Below are 19,508 nucleotides of genomic sequence, written 5' to 3' on the forward strand. Positions count from 1 at the left end.
GCTTTGGTTCTAAGTGAATCCCCCATATTCATGACAAGAGGCGTGGAACACAGACCCATGGGGCCTTCCCACTGGAACATGGAGCTTGGCTGTCACCCGACCTTCGCTTCCTTAAGTAGAAAAGCCCAGGGTTCCAGGCTCTGTCTCCTTTCCCGCAGACGCCTTGTTTCTTCACGCGGAAGCCCTGGACGCCGCAGGCTCCCAACCTACTTCTCTGGGCTGTCAGGTTCTGAACCCGGTCCTGAAGAGGCCCTGGCGCTCGGGGTGGGTGGGGCCGAGCGCGCGACTTGGGAACCTGGCTGGCCTCAGGCTGGCGGGAGCATTCGCGGACATCGCCCTGGGCAGGGCGGACTAGGGGTAGACCGATCTGCCTCTGCGCCTAGCCCTGCCCTCCGCCGCCGCGCGAACGCGCTCGCCTCCCTGGCGAGTCCCTGCAGGCAGAGCCCCAGTTCGACTGCTCGTCAAGTGTGGGAAAAGCTCCGTGGCGTCACAAGCTACTATATAAAAGGCGGTGCCCGCCGGGGCCAAGTGGGAGTCCGCGGCCAGGGCAGCAGCACGGCCGGGTCCTGCGCCTCGGGGATCGGCGTCCAGGCTCGGAGCGCGACACGGAGACAAGCTGGCAGGTGAGGGCGTCCCCGCGCACGGCCGGGGTAGGGGGACGGGAGTGGCGAGCTTCAGGTCCACCGGCTGCCACCGAAAGATGGGACCTGAGGACAGGAGAGGTCGCTCAGCCAAGAGCCCCGGGGAGGCGGTGGTGTCTCGGCGGGGTCAGCAACGGTCTCTGCGGGGGTCCCCTGCAGCGCGCAGCTGGTTTCCGCCTCCGCAGCTCCCAGCCAGCGCGGACGCCGCCCTCCCCGGCGCCTCCTCGCTGCCCTTCCCTGGCCGAAGCCCTCCCCTGCAGCCTCCTCCCCACCTGCCGGCCCTGTGTTCTCACTGCTCCTCTCTGCTCTGGGAACCGCAGGATGACGTCTGTCCTGGTTCTTCTCTATCTTTCAAAGTCACTAGTCTCCAGTTCTAAATCCGAGCACTCTTACCCATTCTAATTCTTTCAGTAACTCAGCGAAACGGATGGGGCCCTTCCTTCCCCGGAGCACTCCTCCAGGCACTGAGAATCTGCAGAGCCAGGCTCAGCCCTCGCCTGCAGAGCCTGCGGTCTGTGGGGCCCGCCAGCAAGATGACGAATCACCTTCGGGAGGAAGGGTCGTACTGGGGAGGGTCGCGCCGGCGGGGTCAAGAGAACCTCCTCTAGGGTGGGAATCAGAGCCTCCGGGCCGCGGTGTTTGCGGGTGAGTGGAATTAATCCCGTGATGGACATGGAGCCTTCTAAGGAGGATCAGGAGTTTGCGAAGAGGTGACTTTGGGAGGGGTTCAGGATGGCCAGAGGTGGAGGCTGTGACCTCAGTGAGGCTGGATCAAGGGAGGGGCAGATGGGGGAAGAAACCGTTTTAACAAGGTGGCTTTGAGCGGATCCTAAGGGCCCCAGGAGATTTAGGAGGAAGGACAAGAGGATTAAGACACCGCTTTCTGGTCGGGCTCGGTGGCTCACGCCTGTAATCTCAGCACTCTGGGAGGCCGAGGCGGGCGGATCACGAGGTCAGGAGATGGAAACCATCCTGGCTAACACAGTGAAACCCCGTCTCTACTAAAAAAAAAAAAAAAAAAAAAAATACAAAAAAATTAGCCGGGCGTAGTGGCGGGTGCCTGTAGTCCCAGCTACTCGGGAGGCTGAGGCAGGAGAACGGCGTGAACCCGGGAGGCGGAGCTTGCAGTGAGCTGAGATCACGCCCCTGCCCTCCAGCCTGGGCGACACAGCCAGACTCCATCTCAAAAAAAAAAAAAAAAAAAAAAAGACACGGCTTTCTGAGGTGCCGTGTGGCTGTGGCGTGGGGGTGGCTGGGGGAGTGGGTTGTGTTCATTGTCCAAGGCTCTCCAGCGCTTTGCGTGGCGTTTTGGGGAGCACAGATGAGGTGTCCCGACAGTGGGGAGTGGCTCTAGGGAGACCAGAGGCTCGGGAGGGGGCCTGGGCATTAGACCGGGCACAGGATCCGAAGTGGGAAGAAATGTGGGCGTAGAGGGCAGGCCTTGGGGATGGGTGTGGGGGAGGAGGGGGAGATGGAAAGGAGTCAGGGAGGTCTCCCAGGCTCACCTGGAGGAGTCAGGGTCTCATTTCCAAGTGCACTGGGAACTGCAGCCTGGGGGTGGGGGTTCATTTGGTTTCAGACCTGTGGCCAAGAGACCCACCCCCTCACATTCACACTTTGGCCTCCACGGGCTTCAGAGATAGTACCAGCTCTTTGTTCTCGCTGGTTTTCCTTCCTCACCTTGGGCTGTTTCTTGCCTTTTCCATTCCGGTGTTCTGCAAGGACCAGTTCCTTCATCTCATGCACAGTCTACACTCATGGCTTTTGCTGGGAGTAATGAGTAAAGCTCCCAAATAGATGTTTCTGAGTTAGAACACTGAAAACAAAATGAAGCAAAAACAACGCATTTCCAATCTCCCAAGGTCACATGATGTCCAGAGGACAGTGATAGGCAATAACTTTTTGTCTTCCCCATTAGAATGCAAGCTCCACGAATGGAACATAGTTTTTTATTTTTTATTGTTTTTTGAGACGGAGTCTTGCTCTGTCACCCAGGCTGGAGCAATCTTGGCTCACTGCAACCTCCGCCTTCTGGGTTCAAGCAATTCTCCCGCCTCAGCCTCCTGAGTAGCTGGGTCTACAGGCGTGCACCACCACACCCAGCTAATTTTTGTATTTTTAGTAGAGACGAGGTTTCATCACGTTTGCCAGGCTGGTCCGGAACCCCTGAGCTCAGCCAATCCGCCCGACTTGGCCTCCCAAAGTGCTAGGATTACAGGTGTGAGCCACTACACACGGCCAGAACATAGAGATTTTTTATGTTTAATTCACAACCGAGTCTTCAGTGCCTAGAACAGGTGCTCAGTAAATATTTATTGAAGGAATGAATTCCTTTTTGTATTTCTTGTATCTATCACCAGATACTCTTGTATCTAGTACCTGCTTGGCATACAGTAGATAGAAAGCTTTGCTGAGTGAATAGCTCTGCCTTTCGTCTTTTTTGATATGTGTACATCTTTTAAAAAATAATGAATAGACTTTGTTTTAGAGCTGTTTTGGTTTACAGCAAAACTAAGCAGAAAGAAAATATCCCCTTCCACAAACATCCTGGACTGTACAGCCTCCCCTACCATCAACATCCTGCATTACTGTGGAATATCTGTTACACCTGACGAACCAACAGATTCATGGTTACAAAAATGAACCAATATGGATAAAACATATACATTATCGGCCAAAGTCCAGAGTTCGTTAGGTTTTGCTCTTTGTGTATATTCAAGATACATTTGACAAATGTATAGAGATGTACCCAACACTGTAATATCAGACTCCACTGCCCTGAAAATCCCTTGTGCCCCACCTATCCATCCCTCCTTCCCTGCAAATCCCTGGCAGCCACTGATCTTTTTTACTATCTCCATAGTTTTTCCTTTTCCAGAATGTCACATAGTTGGAATCATACATTATGTAGTCTTCTCAGATTGGCTTCTTTCACTTAGATTTATACATTTAAGATTGCTCCAGGATTTTTTTTTTTTTTTTTTTTTTTTTTGTGGCTTCAGAGCTCATTTCTTTTTAGCACTTAATATTCCATTGTATAGATGTACCACAGCTTATCTGTCCACCCATTAAATGATATCTTGGATGCCCTCAAGTTTTGGTAATTATGAATAAAGCTTCTATAGACATTCTTGTACAGGTGTTTGTATGGGCACAAGCTTTCAACTCGTTTGGGTAAATACCAAGGTGTGGAGTTGCTTCATCTTATGGTAAGAAGAGCTTGGTTAAGAAATTGCCAAAATGTCTTCCAGACTCTAACATTAGGCATTCCCACTAGGAATGTATGGGAGTTCCTTGTGCTCCAGATCCTCATCAACATTTGGTGTTGTCAGTGTTCTGAATTTTAGCCATTCTAATAAATGTGTAATAGTATTTCAGTTTTTTAAAATTGCAATTCTTTAGTGACCTATGATGTTGAGCATCTTTTCATATGCATATACATATGGTGAGGTGTCTGTTCAGAGCTTTTGCCCACTTTTAATCAGGTTGCACATTTTCATACTGTTGCATTTTAAGAGGGTTTTTTTGGTATATTTTGGGTCACAGTGCTTTATCAGATATGTCTTTTGCAAATATTTTCTCCCAGTCTGTGGCTTGTGTTGTGAAAGTGGCTCGTTCTCTTGACATACATATCTTTTTACAGTATGTAATCCTGTTGTGCTTTTTTCCTTTTGAGATGGAGTCTTGCTCTTGTCACCCAGGCTGGAGTGCAGTGGCGCGATCTCGGCTCACTACAATCTCCACCTCCCAGGTTCAAGGGATTCTCCTCCCTCAGCCTCCCGAGTAGCTGGGATTGCTGGTGCCCGCCACCACGCCCAATTGATTTCTGTATTTTTTAGTAGACATGGGGTTTCACCATGTTGGCCAGGCTGGTCTCGAACTGCTGACCTCAAGTGCTCCGCCCGCCTTGGCTTCCCAAAGTGCTGGGATTACAGGCGTGAACAACCGCGCCCGGCCTGATGTGCATATAATTTTATTATTTGATTTTTAATATAACATGAATAGCATGCAGTTCCAACTTTGCTCGAGACTTCACAATTACCATTTTAAAGGGCTGCAAAATAATCACATTTCCTCCTCGACAGCCCCACTTTACAGATGAAGGGAGAGGAATGCTAACTTGCCTATGCTAACCCGCAGAGCTCTGAATCCTCCGGATAGCGCCCCCGCTGTAATCCACCCAGTGCTTCTCTCCAGACCCTTCTCCCTCTCGTGCGCGCGGAGGTTTCGGTTTCCTCTTTTACGTAGGCCGCCCCACTCGCTTGAAAACAAAGTCCGCGATCCTCTAGCCCGCAAGAGAGCTCCGGGACTCAGACCCCGGGCGCGAGGTCCCACGAGCGGCGGGGCGGCGCTCTCGCGGTCCTCCTCCCCGGCAAGGGCCGGGGCAGGGGGAGGAGGCAGCGCGAACAGTCCACGCCCTCCAGCCGGGCGCGCTCGACGCGGACGGCGGACAGCGGGCCGGCTGCCGGAGCGCGGCGACTCCAGAGGACCCACAGCTGGGGCGCCAGAGCGCGGCCATCCGGGCGGGGCCGACGGAGCGCGGCAGGACTTGGCTGGACGGCGCGGCCACGGAGAAGGGCGCGGTGAGCGGGCTGGCACCGCGCGGGGAACATTCCGGAGGCCGCCGGGCTCAGTCCCGGTGACCCCCTGGTCGGGGTTCGCGCGCCCTCCCCCAGCACGCCCGGGCAAGGCTGCCGCGGCGTCGGAGTAATCCCCAACCCTCCGCCGCCGCTTCTTCCCTCACCCGGGCCTCCAGACGTTTGCCGCGGAAACGAAAGTAACGCTCGGCTGCTTGCGTGGAGGCCGGAGCGGCCGCGGGCTTCCCGGAAGGAGAGGGACTCTGCCCGGGGTGCGCGCGGCGGGCGGGCGGGCCCCGCCGGTACCGGAAGTCGGGCGGTGGGCGGGGCCGCGGGCGCTCCCGGAAGTCAGGGGTGCTCCGCTAGGTGTCTCTGCTTATCCGGAGTCCGCTGGCCGCTTCTGTGCCAGAGGTCGGGGCGCTGGACTGGTAGCGGGCGGAGACCTGCCTTTGGGCCGCGGTTACCGCGTGAGGGTGGAATAGGCAGTCCCACACGCCATTAATGTTGTTGTTTTGGTGGAGAAGGTGGGCTCCTACTGCCCTATCATTAAGAAAAAACAGTTTGGGCTCTTCCCTTACCAGCCCTTTGAAAGGGCCTTTTACTGTTGCGCTTGAGGCCGCAGCAAGTTCCAAAAACAAAAGCATTTCTGCGTGATCTTAGACGACTGAGGGGACGAATGTGGTAACCCCAGCAGGCTTCTTTGGTTGTCACTGGCAGGTGCTTTTGTGAAGTGCTGCGGATCCTCTTGAGGGTTGGGAAGAGGATAGGCTGCATCCTCCTTCCCTAAGCATTTGACAAAGCCTCACAGGGATGCGGGGGTTGCGGGGGCAGGGGGAGGTCTGGGGTTGTTAGTTCTTTCTCTCTTGCTGACCATTTGGCTCTCCCTTAATCAGAGCTCTTTTTTATTTTGGGCAAAGCAGGAGGCCGTTCCAATGATTAATTCTTCCCTGACTTACACTTGAAGAAGCCAAGGCAGGAAGTGAACTTTGAAATGTGCAGTGTCTTAGTACTCATCTGCATTCTGTGACTGCTAGGAAGATGGACTGAGTCAAGAGGAAATTGTCATGTTAGAAATGTGGAATACTGGGTCTGGCACGGTGGCTCACTCCTGTAATCCGAGCACTTCGGAGGCCGAGGTGGGAGGATCACCTGAGGTCAGGAGTTCGAGACCAGCCTGGCCAACATGGCAAAACCCCGTCTCTACTAAAAATACAAAAATTAGCCGCGTGTGGTGGCGGGTCCCTGTAATCCCAGCTACGCGGGAGGCTGAGGCAGGAGAATGGCTTGAACCCAGGAGGCGGTAGTTGCAGTGAGCCGAGATTGCCACTTACACTCTATCCTGGGCGACAGAGGGAGACTCTGTCTCAAAAAAAAAAAAAGAAAGAAAGAAATGTGGAATACTGCAGCTCTTCTATTCACAAAAAGTGAAGACCAGGCTTGTTTAAAATGAAATTTGGAGTGTATCATTATTACTGATAAAATAGCGAAAATGATAACTTTAATACTCACTTTCCTCTGTCTGAACTATACTGAGCCCCAGAGATATGTTGTACTTTCTGGATTGTGAATATTAATGAGTATTAAGAAAAGTTCTTAAACAGCCTCTTTCAAACTGGGCAGCTTACTTTTTGGTGCTTATTAATCTATAACGTGTTAACACCCATATGATCTGGGAATTTGAAGAAAATAATTTCCCATGCTTTAGTTGGATATTACATTCTGGCAAAAAAGGTTGACTATTAATCTGTAGAACATTGATTTTGAACCATATATTTCAAAAATACATGAGCCGTGTATTTTTATTTTTGAGACAGAGTCTTGCTCTGTCGCCCAGGCTGGAGTGCAGTGGCGCGATCGCGGCTCAATGTAACCTTCGCCTCCCGGGTTCAAGCAGTTCTCCTGCCTCAGCCTCCCAAGAAGCTGGGATTGCAGGCATGCACTACCACGCCTGGCTAATTTTTGTATTTTTAGTAGAGACAGGGCTTCACCACGTTGGCCAATCTGGTCTCAAACTCTTGGCAATCTGTCCACCTTGGCCTCCCAAAGTGCTGGGATTACAGGCATGAGCCCCTGCACCCCACCTTCCTGTGTTTAAAAAGTTTATTCTGTACTTTCTCCGTGTTTCTGTCGCATATTCATTTAATACAGATGAGTAAGGCTGTAAGGGTGGGTCTTTGCATCTGGATTTTTCCAAAGACAGATTATTTGCTATCTAGAGAAGTAGCATGTATTAGTGAGCCAATAGTGAAAGTTTGAATGAAGGGACAAATCTTTCATTCCAGGATCCTACCACTTTAGGTGAATCACTTAGCTCCAAATCTTAGTTTCTTTATTTGCAAATTGAAATCATGATAAAATTTGCTTCAGGGGTTATGATGCTTGTTTAAACTCTGTTTCAATTCTTGTCTCTTGCTGGTCCTTAAGTCTCTTCCTTGCTCAGAGCTTTTGTTTATCCAGGCAAAGCATCAGGCTGCTGTAATCAAGGAAGTTGGAGAAATCCTCTGGTCACTTGGATAGCTGAGCAAAATCAGAATTCTGTTAGTGGGAAGAAAGGGGGCAATGGCAGGTGGGCAACCAGCATTTTCTGCCATTCTCTTGTTATGTGTGGTCATCATAGAAAAATGGGGAAAAAGTTAATTAGAATATTTTGGTATGTATACTTACCCTGCCTTACGAGGTAATCGTGAAATTCCTTGAGATTTCACATTAATTTCAATAGCAAAAAATTCACTGTCCTGAGTCCCTGAATTAATATTTATGCAAAACATTTACAAATTCCTTCAAATGGACATAATTATTAGTTAAAGTTATTTGCTATAACAGGCCAGCATGTCTTTGTTACTCTGTGTCATGGCTTTGTAATAATATGGTTATGCAATATGGCCATATAAGCTGCCTAAATTCACTGTTTTTGGATATCCTTCAACTACTCACAAGGCCTTCCTAAGATATTCAGTGCTCATAAAGTTGAATCTTTCATGTGGAAAAAAGAGGGGTGGATAGGAAAAACAAAAGAAATCACTGAAAACCATGCAGAAGATTAACATCAGACTAAACTAGCAAACCGCAAGACTGTAAGGAGAACTGACTTGGGTCAGGAGCTAAGCTCCCAAAATCCAGTGGACCCAACTAGAGGCCTTCCCAAACTCCACCGCACACAGCAGCACCTGCAGGTCCTAGTTGGTCTTGACAAATTTGGAAGATGTGGCTGAGACTGAAGAAGAGATATCAAATAGGACTCCTCATAAAGTAGAAACCTTTTACTCAAAAGGGCATTTTTCAGGGCATGTTGTAGTTCCTGCCTGTTTCTTTACTGTCTGTGACCTTTTTTAAATATTATTAAACATTCTTTCACAACATCGCTTTTGCAAACTGCTAGATATATTTCCGTGTTGATGGGCATAACTGATTCTCTCCTCTGTACATGCTAAGTGTTTTACCTACTTTTGCTGTTCTATGTAATGCTACCAGGAACAGCTTTGCACATCATCTTTATCAGCATCTCTGATTTGATCCCTCAGAGTAAAGAAATACTGAGTCAAGGAATTATTCCTTTCAAAAAAATAATTTTAATTTTACATTTAATTCATGTCTATTGTGGAAAATTTGGAAAACATAGTAAAAGTGTAAAGAAGAAAGTAAAAATCACCCTATCATCAAGATACAATCCTTGTTAACATTTTGGTGTCTTTATGTCTTTTTTATCTGTACTTATATCTTTATCTATTTACATATATATATATAAAACACAAATGTGAATATAATTTTTACAGATTTATTCGTCAAAAACAATTTTGAATGGCTACATAATATTCTGTTAGGAGTGTGCCGTAATTCATTTAACAATATTTTTATTTTTATTTTTTTGGACAATTAAATAGTTCTCTTTTTAAAATAGTTATTCAATTGATGATGGGCCGGCATACGTTGGGTTCTGCTAGGCTCTGGAGATGGTGCACAAGACAAGTTTCCTGCCTTCTGTGAACTTCATGAGAAATAATTCTCAATTACAGTACTGTCTTACCTATGGAAGTGTCTAATGGGAAGACTTAGGATGGCTTCCTTGACAAAATGACAGTTCTCTGACACCTAACCAGGCAAGAAGTTGGAAGAATGTGGCCTAAGAGGGTGGGACGGATGACCCTTATGGAATGGGGAAGCCTTCACAGTTCTGCATGCTCCAGTGATGTGTAGTGAATGAAAGAGGAGGCCTAAAATCAATGTTATCTTTTATGCGCTCTGTCTCCACCCGCTCCTACCTCATTCTCACTAGGATTGGTCAGTAGGGCCCTGCTGACAGAGTGATCCCAGCTGAGAATGTTGGCATTCTCAAAGCCCAAGGAAACAACACCCGTGTGGATAAACACATGTGGGCGGCTGGGCCAACCATAGCTAGAGACATAAAGCAGGCAACAAACGTGTTTTCACAAATATATACATATGTACATATATATGCATATACAAATATATACATATATGTATATACACATAGACAAATATAGCTATATATCTACATATACAATATACGCATACACACATATACAAATATATGTATATATACACATACACTATATATACATTTTTATATCATGTATTATATATTACATATATACATATACAAATATATGTATATTTATACGTATACATACATAAACGTATACTTTTTTTTTGTCATAATCCTTACCACTTCTGTGAGGTGGTCATTATTGTTTCACTTTGCAGATGAGGAAACTGAGGCATAAGTAAGTGCCCCAAGGTCACAGGTTGGTGAGTCACAGAGCTAGAGTCCACGCTCATAGTGGAGGGCCCGTGCTCTCGGAGCTATGGCTCCTGGTCTCTTACCTCAAGTGTGTGCCTCACCCCACCCCTCAGTCTTCAGGCCTTCATCTAGGCAGCCCCCCACCTCCACCCACTGCCCACGTCCCACCGATGTAGTTGTTTCCTGAGGCACTTCTCTTGTTTGGTAATGTCTTATGTCCTAGGCAAGAAGGCCCATAGATGCTGCTGTATGAGCTTCCTCTGCTAGACAGAGCTGGCCCCCAGCCTTTAGATGAGGTGAAGAAGGCTGGTTACCCGGGTCACCTGTAGCCAGCCACTGTACAACACCATGGGCAGCCTAGGAGTTTCCAGAATCCCCTCTCCCCAAGGTATTTCTTTTTTCATTTTTTAACTCCCTGCCCTCCAACATTTTATTATGAAAAACACCAAGTCTGAAGGTTACGTCCACCACGAGTATCGTCTTAACACCGCTTGCTTCATTGTGTAATTCTCCATCTCCTTTCCCGTCATCTGTCCGTCATTCTATCTGACTTTTTGATGTATTTCCAAGGACACATCAGTACACATCTCGAAATACTTCAGCATGCATACCATAGCTAGAGTTCAATATGTTTACAGGTTTATCTTTTGATGTAAAATTTACCTGCTGTTGTTGGGAGTACATCTGCTGAGTATGGGCAGATGTGTATGCCTGCAACCCTCGCCCCCATTGATATCTTACAACATTATCATCACCCCAGAAAGTTCCTTCATGCCCCTGCCCACTCAGCCTCACCGTGCTCACAGGCAGCCGGTGTTCTTTTTCTGACACAGATTGGTTTTGACTTCTGAACCGTCATATAAATAGAATTACATAGTATGTATGCTTTTGTATAAGGCGACTTTCACTTATCACGTTTTTGCATTTCGTTCATGCGGTTTTCATTCATGTGTATCAGTAGTTCATTTTTATTGCTGAGTAGTATCCCATCGTGTTCATACACCACAGTGTGTTCACTCATTCTCTTACTGATGGGCAGCTGTTTCCAGTTTGGAGCTATTATAAATAAAGTTGCTATGATCATTTTACAAGTGTTTTCTGACATACGTTTTCATTTCTCTTGGGATTGGAATTGCTGGGTCATAGTGCAGGTGTTTGTGGTTTTATAAACAAAATAAATGCCTATGAAATTTCAATGAATATTTTATGCCCCAGAAAGAGTATTTTTCATGGTCTGTATCTGGATGTGGATATTTATTATTTTATTTTATTTTAATTTTTTTGAGACAGAGTCTCACTTTGTTGCCCAGGCTGGAGTGCAGTGGCATGCGATCTCGGCTCACTGCAACCTCTGCCTCCCAAATTTAAGCAATTCTCCTGCCTCAGCCTCCTGAGTAGCTGGGATTAGAGGCGCGTGCCACCACGCCTGGCTGATTTTTGTATTTTTAGTAGAGACGGGGTTTCACCATGTTGGCCAGGCTGGTCTTGGACTCCTGACCTCATGATCCGCCCACCTCAGCCTCCCAAAGTGCTGGGATTACAGACGTGAGCCACGGCGCCCAGCCGGGATGTGGGTATTTCTGGAATACAAAACATCCATAGCCCTCCTTTTACTCTCAAAGCAAAACACAGACACGCACATTCACGTGCACACACCAGTGTGTCCGTGTCCTGTTGGTTTGCATGGAGTTTCTGTTTTGCCACGAAGCTTTTTGCCAGCCCTTTTCCCAACGTGTTTGTACCATTTTATACTCCCACCAGTGATGTTTGAGAGGTCTGGTTGCTTCACGTTTGCCAGTGTTTGGTGTATTAGTCTTTTTAGTTTTGGATATCCTGGTAGTTGTGTAGTGGTGTCTCCTTGTGGTTCTCCATGGGTTTTTATTCTATATTTCAATTTGGGGAAAATGAATGAATGGAAGAAAAGAAGGGAGGAAGGATGAAGCAAATAGCTGTGCTTTGAGATCTGACACTGTATACTTCGCAGCCCTGATGGACATTCTCCAAATTCTACTCCTTTTTCACATTTTCTTCTTAGAGTGTGCATTGTTCTTTTTATATTCTTCAGATTCCTTCTTTTGTGCATAATTACTTAAACCTATTCATTTTCTAATGCCTTTCAGTTGTTAATTTACTGAAGTTCTTTGGTGCTTACTAGTGCTGCTTGCTGTAGCTGCAGGGTCTGTCTCACGTGAATTTTTTCTTTTGTGTTTTATAATTTTGGAAAGGGAGCTCATGTTAAATTTGTATTTGTAGGAATTCTGTCTGGCCTGGCTTGAGGTGGTTGTTTGCTTTAGCCTATAACCTCAGGATGGCATCAGCCTGTGACCACTTCCTGTGTAAAAGTTCATAGTTTAGGCGATCCTCTCAATTCAAAGTCTGTATCTGTTTGAAGACAGGCCCAAGGTTATAAATTTGCACAAACTTTTTTTTTTTTTTTAATACCTTGTGCCCAGTCCAAGACAAATATGTTTGTTTGCCACGGGCTGCTTTTTTTCTAGTTCATCCTTTCATCAAAGGGTTGCACATTGAGCAGTGCCGTGTTAAGGGGGGATTCTTCATTCTACCTTCTTTTCTTGTATTCCTTGACCTCAGCTGGGCTTTAAACCTTGACTTCTGGATGGCGAGGTTGGCACTGCCCTGTGTGAGCTACTGCCTGCCTCCGGTGCTCTGTTTCTGTCCCTAGAGTTCTTTTCCTTTCCACGGAGTTTTGGTATGCATTTCAATGAATGTTTGTATTATGTTGTCCAACATACTTGTGTCCTTTATAGCTGGAGGGTTCTTAAAATTTTCTAATGCTCCATATTGCCAGAAATAAAAAGGCTGAGGGAATAAATATTATAGTCTTCTCTGATTCTTAAAAATATGAAAAATAGCTCATCAGATGACTGTAAGTCTATCCTCAGAAATCCAAGGCACACCAAGCATGTGGTGGAATGTTAACAAAAGTTTTTAAAAATGATCTTTTCTGCCAGGTGCAATGGCTCACACCTGTAATCTCAGCACTTTGGGAGGCTGAGGGGGGAGGATCCCTTGATCCTAGGAGTTTGAGACCAGCCTGGGCAACATAGTGAGATCCCCCGGCCCCCCCATCTCTGCAAATAATTTAAAAATCAGCTGGTCACGGTGGGGTGCACCTGTGGTCCCAGCTACTCAAGGAGGCTGAGGGAGGAGGATTGCCTGAGCCCAGGAGGTCGAGGCTCCAGTGAGCTATGATTGTGCCACTGCACTCCAGCCTGAGTGACAAAGTGAGACCCTGTCTCCAAAGGAGAAAAAAAACTACATATATATATGTGTGTGTGTATATATATATATATATAGTCTTTTTGCCCTGAGGTTTTCTGTTTTCTTTACAGGGTACAGCTCTGCCGGGGGGGAAAAAAGTGGTACCATTTTGGGCGTTCTTGAGCTTCAGAATGCAACCAGACATGTCCTTGAATGTCATTAAGATGAAATCCAGTGACTTCCTGGAGAGTGCAGAACTGGACAGCGGAGGCTTCGGGAAGGTGTCTCTGTGTTTCCACAGAACCCAGGGACTCATGATCATGAAAACAGTGTACAAGGGGCCCAACTGCATTGAGTGAGTGGGGAGCAGGGGTGGGTGGGCTAAGCTCTGAGCGGGATGGGGACGTTGGCTGCTGTGGAGCCGTTGGTGGGTAGAGTGAGAGGGAGCTAGCCAAGATGTCAGGGTGACGATGGCTCTTAGGATTGTTATTGTCGCCGATGTGGACTCTGAGACTGGGTAGTGAAGGACTCTCACAGCTAGTAAGTAACAGAAGAGACATGAACAAGAAGGAAATAGAGAAAGACAAAGAGATAAGTGTGGTGGGGGGACAATGAAAAGGAAACAGGAGGATGGGTGAAGACAGACCTATTCACTCGCTTCACATTTTCAGTGAGGACCAGCCCTAAGTATAAAAATAAAAAGGCAGTTCATTCCTGAGAGGTTCTGAGAGCCTTCCCTGTAAAGCAACCAGTGGAGTGGTTTCACCTCTCTCCCTCCTTTGTCAGAGTGGTTTCGAGAGAGGCTGTTTTTTTTTTTTTTTTTAATCGTTCTGTCCAGCACGGTCTTTTTTCAGGTTACCTTGCTGCTGTTCATGTACTTTTCATTCATTGATTCATTCATTCCTTCATTGATTTACATTTTTGGAGCATGCACTGCCAGTTACTGGGCAGGAGTACTGTGAGGAAGTGAGAAACTGCTCTGCCTTCTAACGCTTCTGGCCTGTGCCTGGAAGAGATCGGTACAGACCCAAGCGTGACCCCAGCACGTGGGAGTGATGTGTTGGAGGGTGTGCACCAGGCTCTTGAGGCGCTGGCTCTGCCAGCCTCAGCATAGCACCTTTCCTGCCCACAGGCACAACGAGGCCCTCTTGGAGGAGGCGAAGATGATGAACAGACTGAGACACAGCCGGGTGGTGAAGCTCCTGGGCGTCATCATAGAGGAAGGGAAGTACTCCCTGGTGATGGAGTACATGGAGAAGGGCAACCTGATGCACGTGCTGAAAGCCGAGGTAGAGAGGGCCCCTCCGCACGGGGATCCCCAGCGCTTGGGCCCTGGCTGTCTGTTATGGCTGCCCTTGGGGTGTTTGTTTGTAGCTCGTTAGTATAAAATTTGCAAATTGCTTGGTAGTTTGAATTTTCTTTTCCTTTTTTTATAGAGACGAGGTCTTGCTATGTTGCCCAGGCTGAACTCAAACACCTGGTCTCAAGTGATCCTCCCACCTCAGCCTCTCAAGTAGCTGGGATTACAGGTTGGATTTCCTGAAGTCAGTTTCTCCTTAAAACATCTATGCCTTGATTGGGCTCAGTGGGTCACTTCTGTAATCTCAGCACTTTTGGCAGGAGGATCACTTGAGCCTTGGTGCTCAGAACCAGCCTGGATAACACAGTGAAATCCCATCTCTATACAAAATAAAAGGTGCGTGTGAACAGAGCAAGACCCTGTCTCTGAAAAAAAGAGAAAATCTTCCTTGCCTTTTACTGCCCTGAGAGTGGTCTCTTCATCCTCTCGATCCTGCGGACAGTCCTCCATAGTCTGTGTCTTAGGAATGTGATTGGCTGTTTACCATACCTGTCCGCTGCTCTGCAATCTACAGTTCAGAGACAAGCCCTGTCTTCGTGATGCAGACATCATCTGATGTGGAGTATATGCATGATGGGATGACATTAAATATGGATTAATGAAAGGATGTACCCTATAAATGACCGTGAGAGCAGATAGAATATTAGTGGTTGCACTTTGATACCATTCAACAAAGTTTTATTATAAATTAAATATAGAACATTATTGGCAACAACACTGGATAGGATTTAAAACAAAAATAAAAATTGTTTACCAAAGTCAAATGATTTGAAAACATTTTTAAAAGCTTATGTACCTGTTAAGATGAAGGCCTTACGCTAGTTGCTCATGAATCAATAGCTAATATGACGTAGGAGAGTAAAAGGAGGCAGATAACTAAATAAGTGGTATGGTGTGATGGGGTTTTTTTTTTTTCTTTTGTAAGAGAACAAGGTCTCACTGTGTTGCCCAGGCTGGAGCGCAGTGGCACAATCATAGTGCACTGCAGGCTTGAACTCCTGGCCTTAAATGATCCTCTCACCTCAGCCTCCTGAGTAGCTGGGACTATGGGCATGAGCCACTGCACCCAGCTGTGTGGTGGTATTTTTTTTTTTAGAGGAGTCTCGCTCTGTCACCCAGGCTGGAGTGCAATGGTGCAATCTCGGCTCACTGCAACCTCCACCTCCCTGGTTCAAGCAACTCTCCTGCCTCAGCCTCTTGAGTAGCTGGGATTACAGGCGCCTACCACCATGCCTGGCTATTTTTTTAATTTTTAGTAGAGACAAGTTTTCACCATGTTGGTCAGGCTGGTCTCGAACTCCTGACCTCGTGATCCGACCGCCTTGGCCTCCCGAAGTGCTGGGATTACAGGCATGAGCCACCGTTCCCAGCTGATGGTGTTTTGATAGACATACTCATTGTCTGCTGAGGGAGTACACATGAGAGGCACCCACTCAGCCTGGAATAGATAGAAAAGGCTTCCAATGTGAAGGACATGTAGACGTTCTGAAGCAGAGAATTAGAGAACAAGTGTTCTAGGCAGAGAGAATACCATGTAGAGACTGCCAAATTTGGGGAACTGTAAATTCCTGGGTTTGGCTAGAGCATAGATTGCACAGGGTATGGGGAGGGGTGGCGGGATATGGCTGCCTTTATGGCATATACTCCCACTTTTCCACTTTCTTCTCCCACCCCACAATTGCCAAGCCAACAGACATCTCACAAAAATACCCTTCGGAAGGAGAAAGAGGTGATCACTTATACGCATGGTATTATAGTTTGATCAGATTGCTCTCCACCCCAGAACTAGAGAAGATCAGCTGTTTGAAGTAAACATTTTGATTGGGAAATAAGTCTTTGGTCTCCCATCCAAGTACTAACCAGGCCCAACCCTGCTTAGCTTCTGAGATGAGAGAGAAATCATTGGGGACATGAGGCATTGTGCAAGATCAGGGAAAGTTCAGGTGCGCCTGTTTGGACTCAGTCAGGGCATCAGGAGGACCTGAGAGAGAAGCAGAAAGAGAGGAGGGAGGGGGACCAACTTCGCTTACTCAGAAGTTTTTCCTAAGTCCAAAGGTATACCAAGGAAGAAGAGAAAACATCTTTTCTGCTACTTTCTGTATGGTGGTGATCAAGCTATTAACAGTGTAGCTCTGCTACGTTATGTCATAAATATGGTTTGAGGGGGAATCTCACTTCTATCATTAAAATTTTTTTCCTGTTAACCAACGACCAAAATACGTATACATTTTTAGGAAACATCTTGTTTGTATACTGATTTTTTATTGTTAAGCAAAACTGTAATTTAACCACTATAATAGAAACTGGAATTGTTTCTGTTAGTATTGATGCTCACATAACAAGAATACAATTATAAGAACCAGTGACCTGAGACTCTACAGAAGCCTGAAGTATCTGCTACCAGGTCATCAAATAGATATTAATTCACTTAAGCGTAGTTTTAACATCATGTTTATCTCAGATTTTTCTATGATTGTAATCAGTGTGAACATGTTCCCTTGTATTCTTTTTTCTCAATGTTATTTTACACGCGACATTTGCATGGCATTGTTCATGTCCTTAATGTAAACTTAGTATGATGTCGTATGAGTATCCCACAGAAACTGCTTGCTCGTATATTTATTCATCCATTCATTCAACAAGCATTCCAGGTACAATCCTAGGTTCTAAAGATACAGTCCTAAATAATATATATTTTTGTTCTCAAGGAGCTTAATTTTATAGTATTTTATGCATTACCAAATTATTCTGGGATTTTTGTTTTTACACTAACAACATACAACACGAATACCCTCTGCCCCCCCGAATGAAATCTTTCTTGTTTCCCAGTGACAGCAGTACTGTGGTGCACCTGCTGGAAGGAAACCTGGTAACCCTCTCCTCAGCTCAGATCCCACCACCCTTTCATGAAACAGTTGCTTTGGCCTATTTGATAACCTTTCCATTTCATAGACTTAATATCACTTGTTTTAGATGAGTACCCCGCTTTCTGTAAAAGGAAGGATAATTTTGGAAATCATTGAAGGAATGTGCTACTTACATGGAAAAGGCGTGATACACAAGGACCTGAAGCCTGAAAATATCCTTGTTGATAATGACTTCCACATTAAGGTAAACCATCATCGGTAGGCTTCCAGAAAGTTGGGTGATTTTAGTTTTAATTCTCCAATGTAAATCCATTCTTGTACATTGGAGAAGCTAAAGGAAGACCTAGCTCAGCTTATAACTGGTGATGATGGTGCCGAAAGGCTCTACCGGTTATTGAGAGGAAGGCTGCAGGCTTGATGGGATCAGGAGATAACTGTCAGGATAACTCATATCTTTTGGGGAGGAGTGGAGTTGAATGGGGTAGATGAGAAGACCTCTTTCCTAGACTGTGTTTTTTCCTCTGTTAGAAACATTTAGAAACATTCAAGGGTTGCTTGCCCTTTTCATCCTGGAATGGGCCATTGGTGTCATAATGTTCTCCAGGAAATCTGTGTCACCAAGACTCTCCTCCTCTGGAAATGCAGGGGAATGTGAAGGTGTGTGCGGAAAATCCTTAGAGTTCAGATATGGCCTAAGAGTGAGATCAGCGGCCGGGTGCGGTGGCCCACGCCTGTTATCTCAGCACTTTGGTAGGCTGAGGTGGGCGGATCACCTGAGGTCGGGAGTTCGAGACCAGCCTGACCAACGTGGAGAAACCCCATCTCTACTAAAAATACAAAATCAGCCGGGCGTGGTGGTGCATGCCTGTAATTCCAGCTACTCGGGAGGCTGGGGCAGGAGAATCGCCTGAACCGGGGAGGTGGAGGTTGTGGTGAGCCGAGATTGTGCCATCGCACTCCAGCCTGGGCAACAAGAGCGAAACTCTGCCTAAAAAAAAAAAAAAATCAGCAGTGCATCAAAAACCTCTACTTTGAAATTTGTTTTATATTTGTATTTGACTGTTTACTTCTGTCTGTATTTTAAAAATCAGTTTCCTTTGAACACATTCTTTCCATTGTCGTAAAGGGAACAAGGGTAAGGGATTTTTCTTTTGTTCATTCAAGGGCAGGATTTAGCTAGGGGGAGTGTCATATCTAATTGGCTTCCACAGCAGGAATCCAAGCACAAGAATCCAAAAGGGGAAGCGGAAGGGGAAGCAGCCCTGGGGGAGGCACCCAGGAGCTGCTGACACAGGGGCCTCTCACCACCAGCAGGTTCTGCATCTAGCGCTTTGTCCTAGTCTTGGACAAAGTGCTGGGAATAAAAATTCCTTATTCATAGCCTATCTTCAAATTCATGACTTCCCTCTTATGTCGTGGGTTAGAATCTGTGGATTTTAGGTACTCATGTGCCACAGTTCATCCCCACATGCTTGCTTGGATTCCTGGAGGCAGAAGTGGAACTGGCACCTATATTCTCTTCTGAACTGTGCTGCTCTGTCATTTTGCCCTGCCACCACTGTTCTTGTTCTGTGTCTGACCTTGCTATTTTTCTCTCTGCTTTTTTGTCTGTTTTTCTCCTCCTTTCCACCCTATCTCCTCTTAGGTTCAGGCTACAGCTCAAAACAAGCAACACTGCAGTCCTTATCCTCAGTGTGTCTTTGGGATCCTTGGACACTCGCATCCATGGGCCTCTGGACGCCATTTGGGGAAATAGAAGGTGTAGTATTTAGCCACTGTCTGCTACATAAATGTGCAGAGAAGAAAATAACCATTTTTCCCCCAAGCCCTAGAAATAGTTGAAAAACATATGCAGAGTCAATGGGGAATTAGAATAAATATGTTTGGTTGTTACTGTTCTTGTCAGAAACGTCTTCCGCTTTTCCCCTCCCCCTTATTGCATAAGGAATAGGATATCAGAATTTCATGTGAACGTTTCCTGGGGGACATTTTACAAATGGCTGAGGAGACACACAGTTTCTATGAATCTGTTGAGAAGTCGCTGTTTTGAACCTCCCCAGTGCAACCATTTCTGGAAAATTT

The 19,508-nt window shown here is 46.5% G+C and overlaps 1 protein-coding gene across 4 annotated transcripts in view; it reads left to right on the forward strand.

The window, feature by feature from the left end:
• Positions 1-317: 317 nt before the first annotated feature.
• The window catches only part of RIPK1 (receptor interacting serine/threonine kinase 1), a 48,462-nt gene continuing 29,271 nt past the window's right edge, over positions 318-19,508 (forward strand). The window contains exons 1-4 of one of the 4 annotated variants that reach the window (XM_004043195.4): positions 318-623; positions 13,331-13,554; positions 14,332-14,488; positions 17,533-17,670. In XM_004043195.4, the coding sequence (XP_004043243.3) occupies positions 13,391-13,554; positions 14,332-14,488; positions 17,533-17,670 (459 nt within the window). In that variant the 5' untranslated portion in view covers positions 318-623; positions 13,331-13,390. Of the gene's footprint in view, positions 624-4,960; positions 5,225-9,870; positions 10,366-13,330; positions 13,555-14,331; positions 14,489-17,532; positions 17,671-19,095; positions 19,186-19,508 lie in introns of those variants that run through there. The other 3 variants (XM_031012298.3, XM_055390923.2, XM_055390924.2) reach the window with 3 other exon arrangements.

This window comes from Gorilla gorilla, chromosome 5 (assembly GCF_029281585.2).
Source record: "Gorilla gorilla gorilla isolate KB3781 chromosome 5, NHGRI_mGorGor1-v2.1_pri, whole genome shotgun sequence".
In the NCBI taxonomy this organism is placed as follows: domain Eukaryota; kingdom Metazoa; phylum Chordata; class Mammalia; order Primates; family Hominidae; genus Gorilla; species Gorilla gorilla.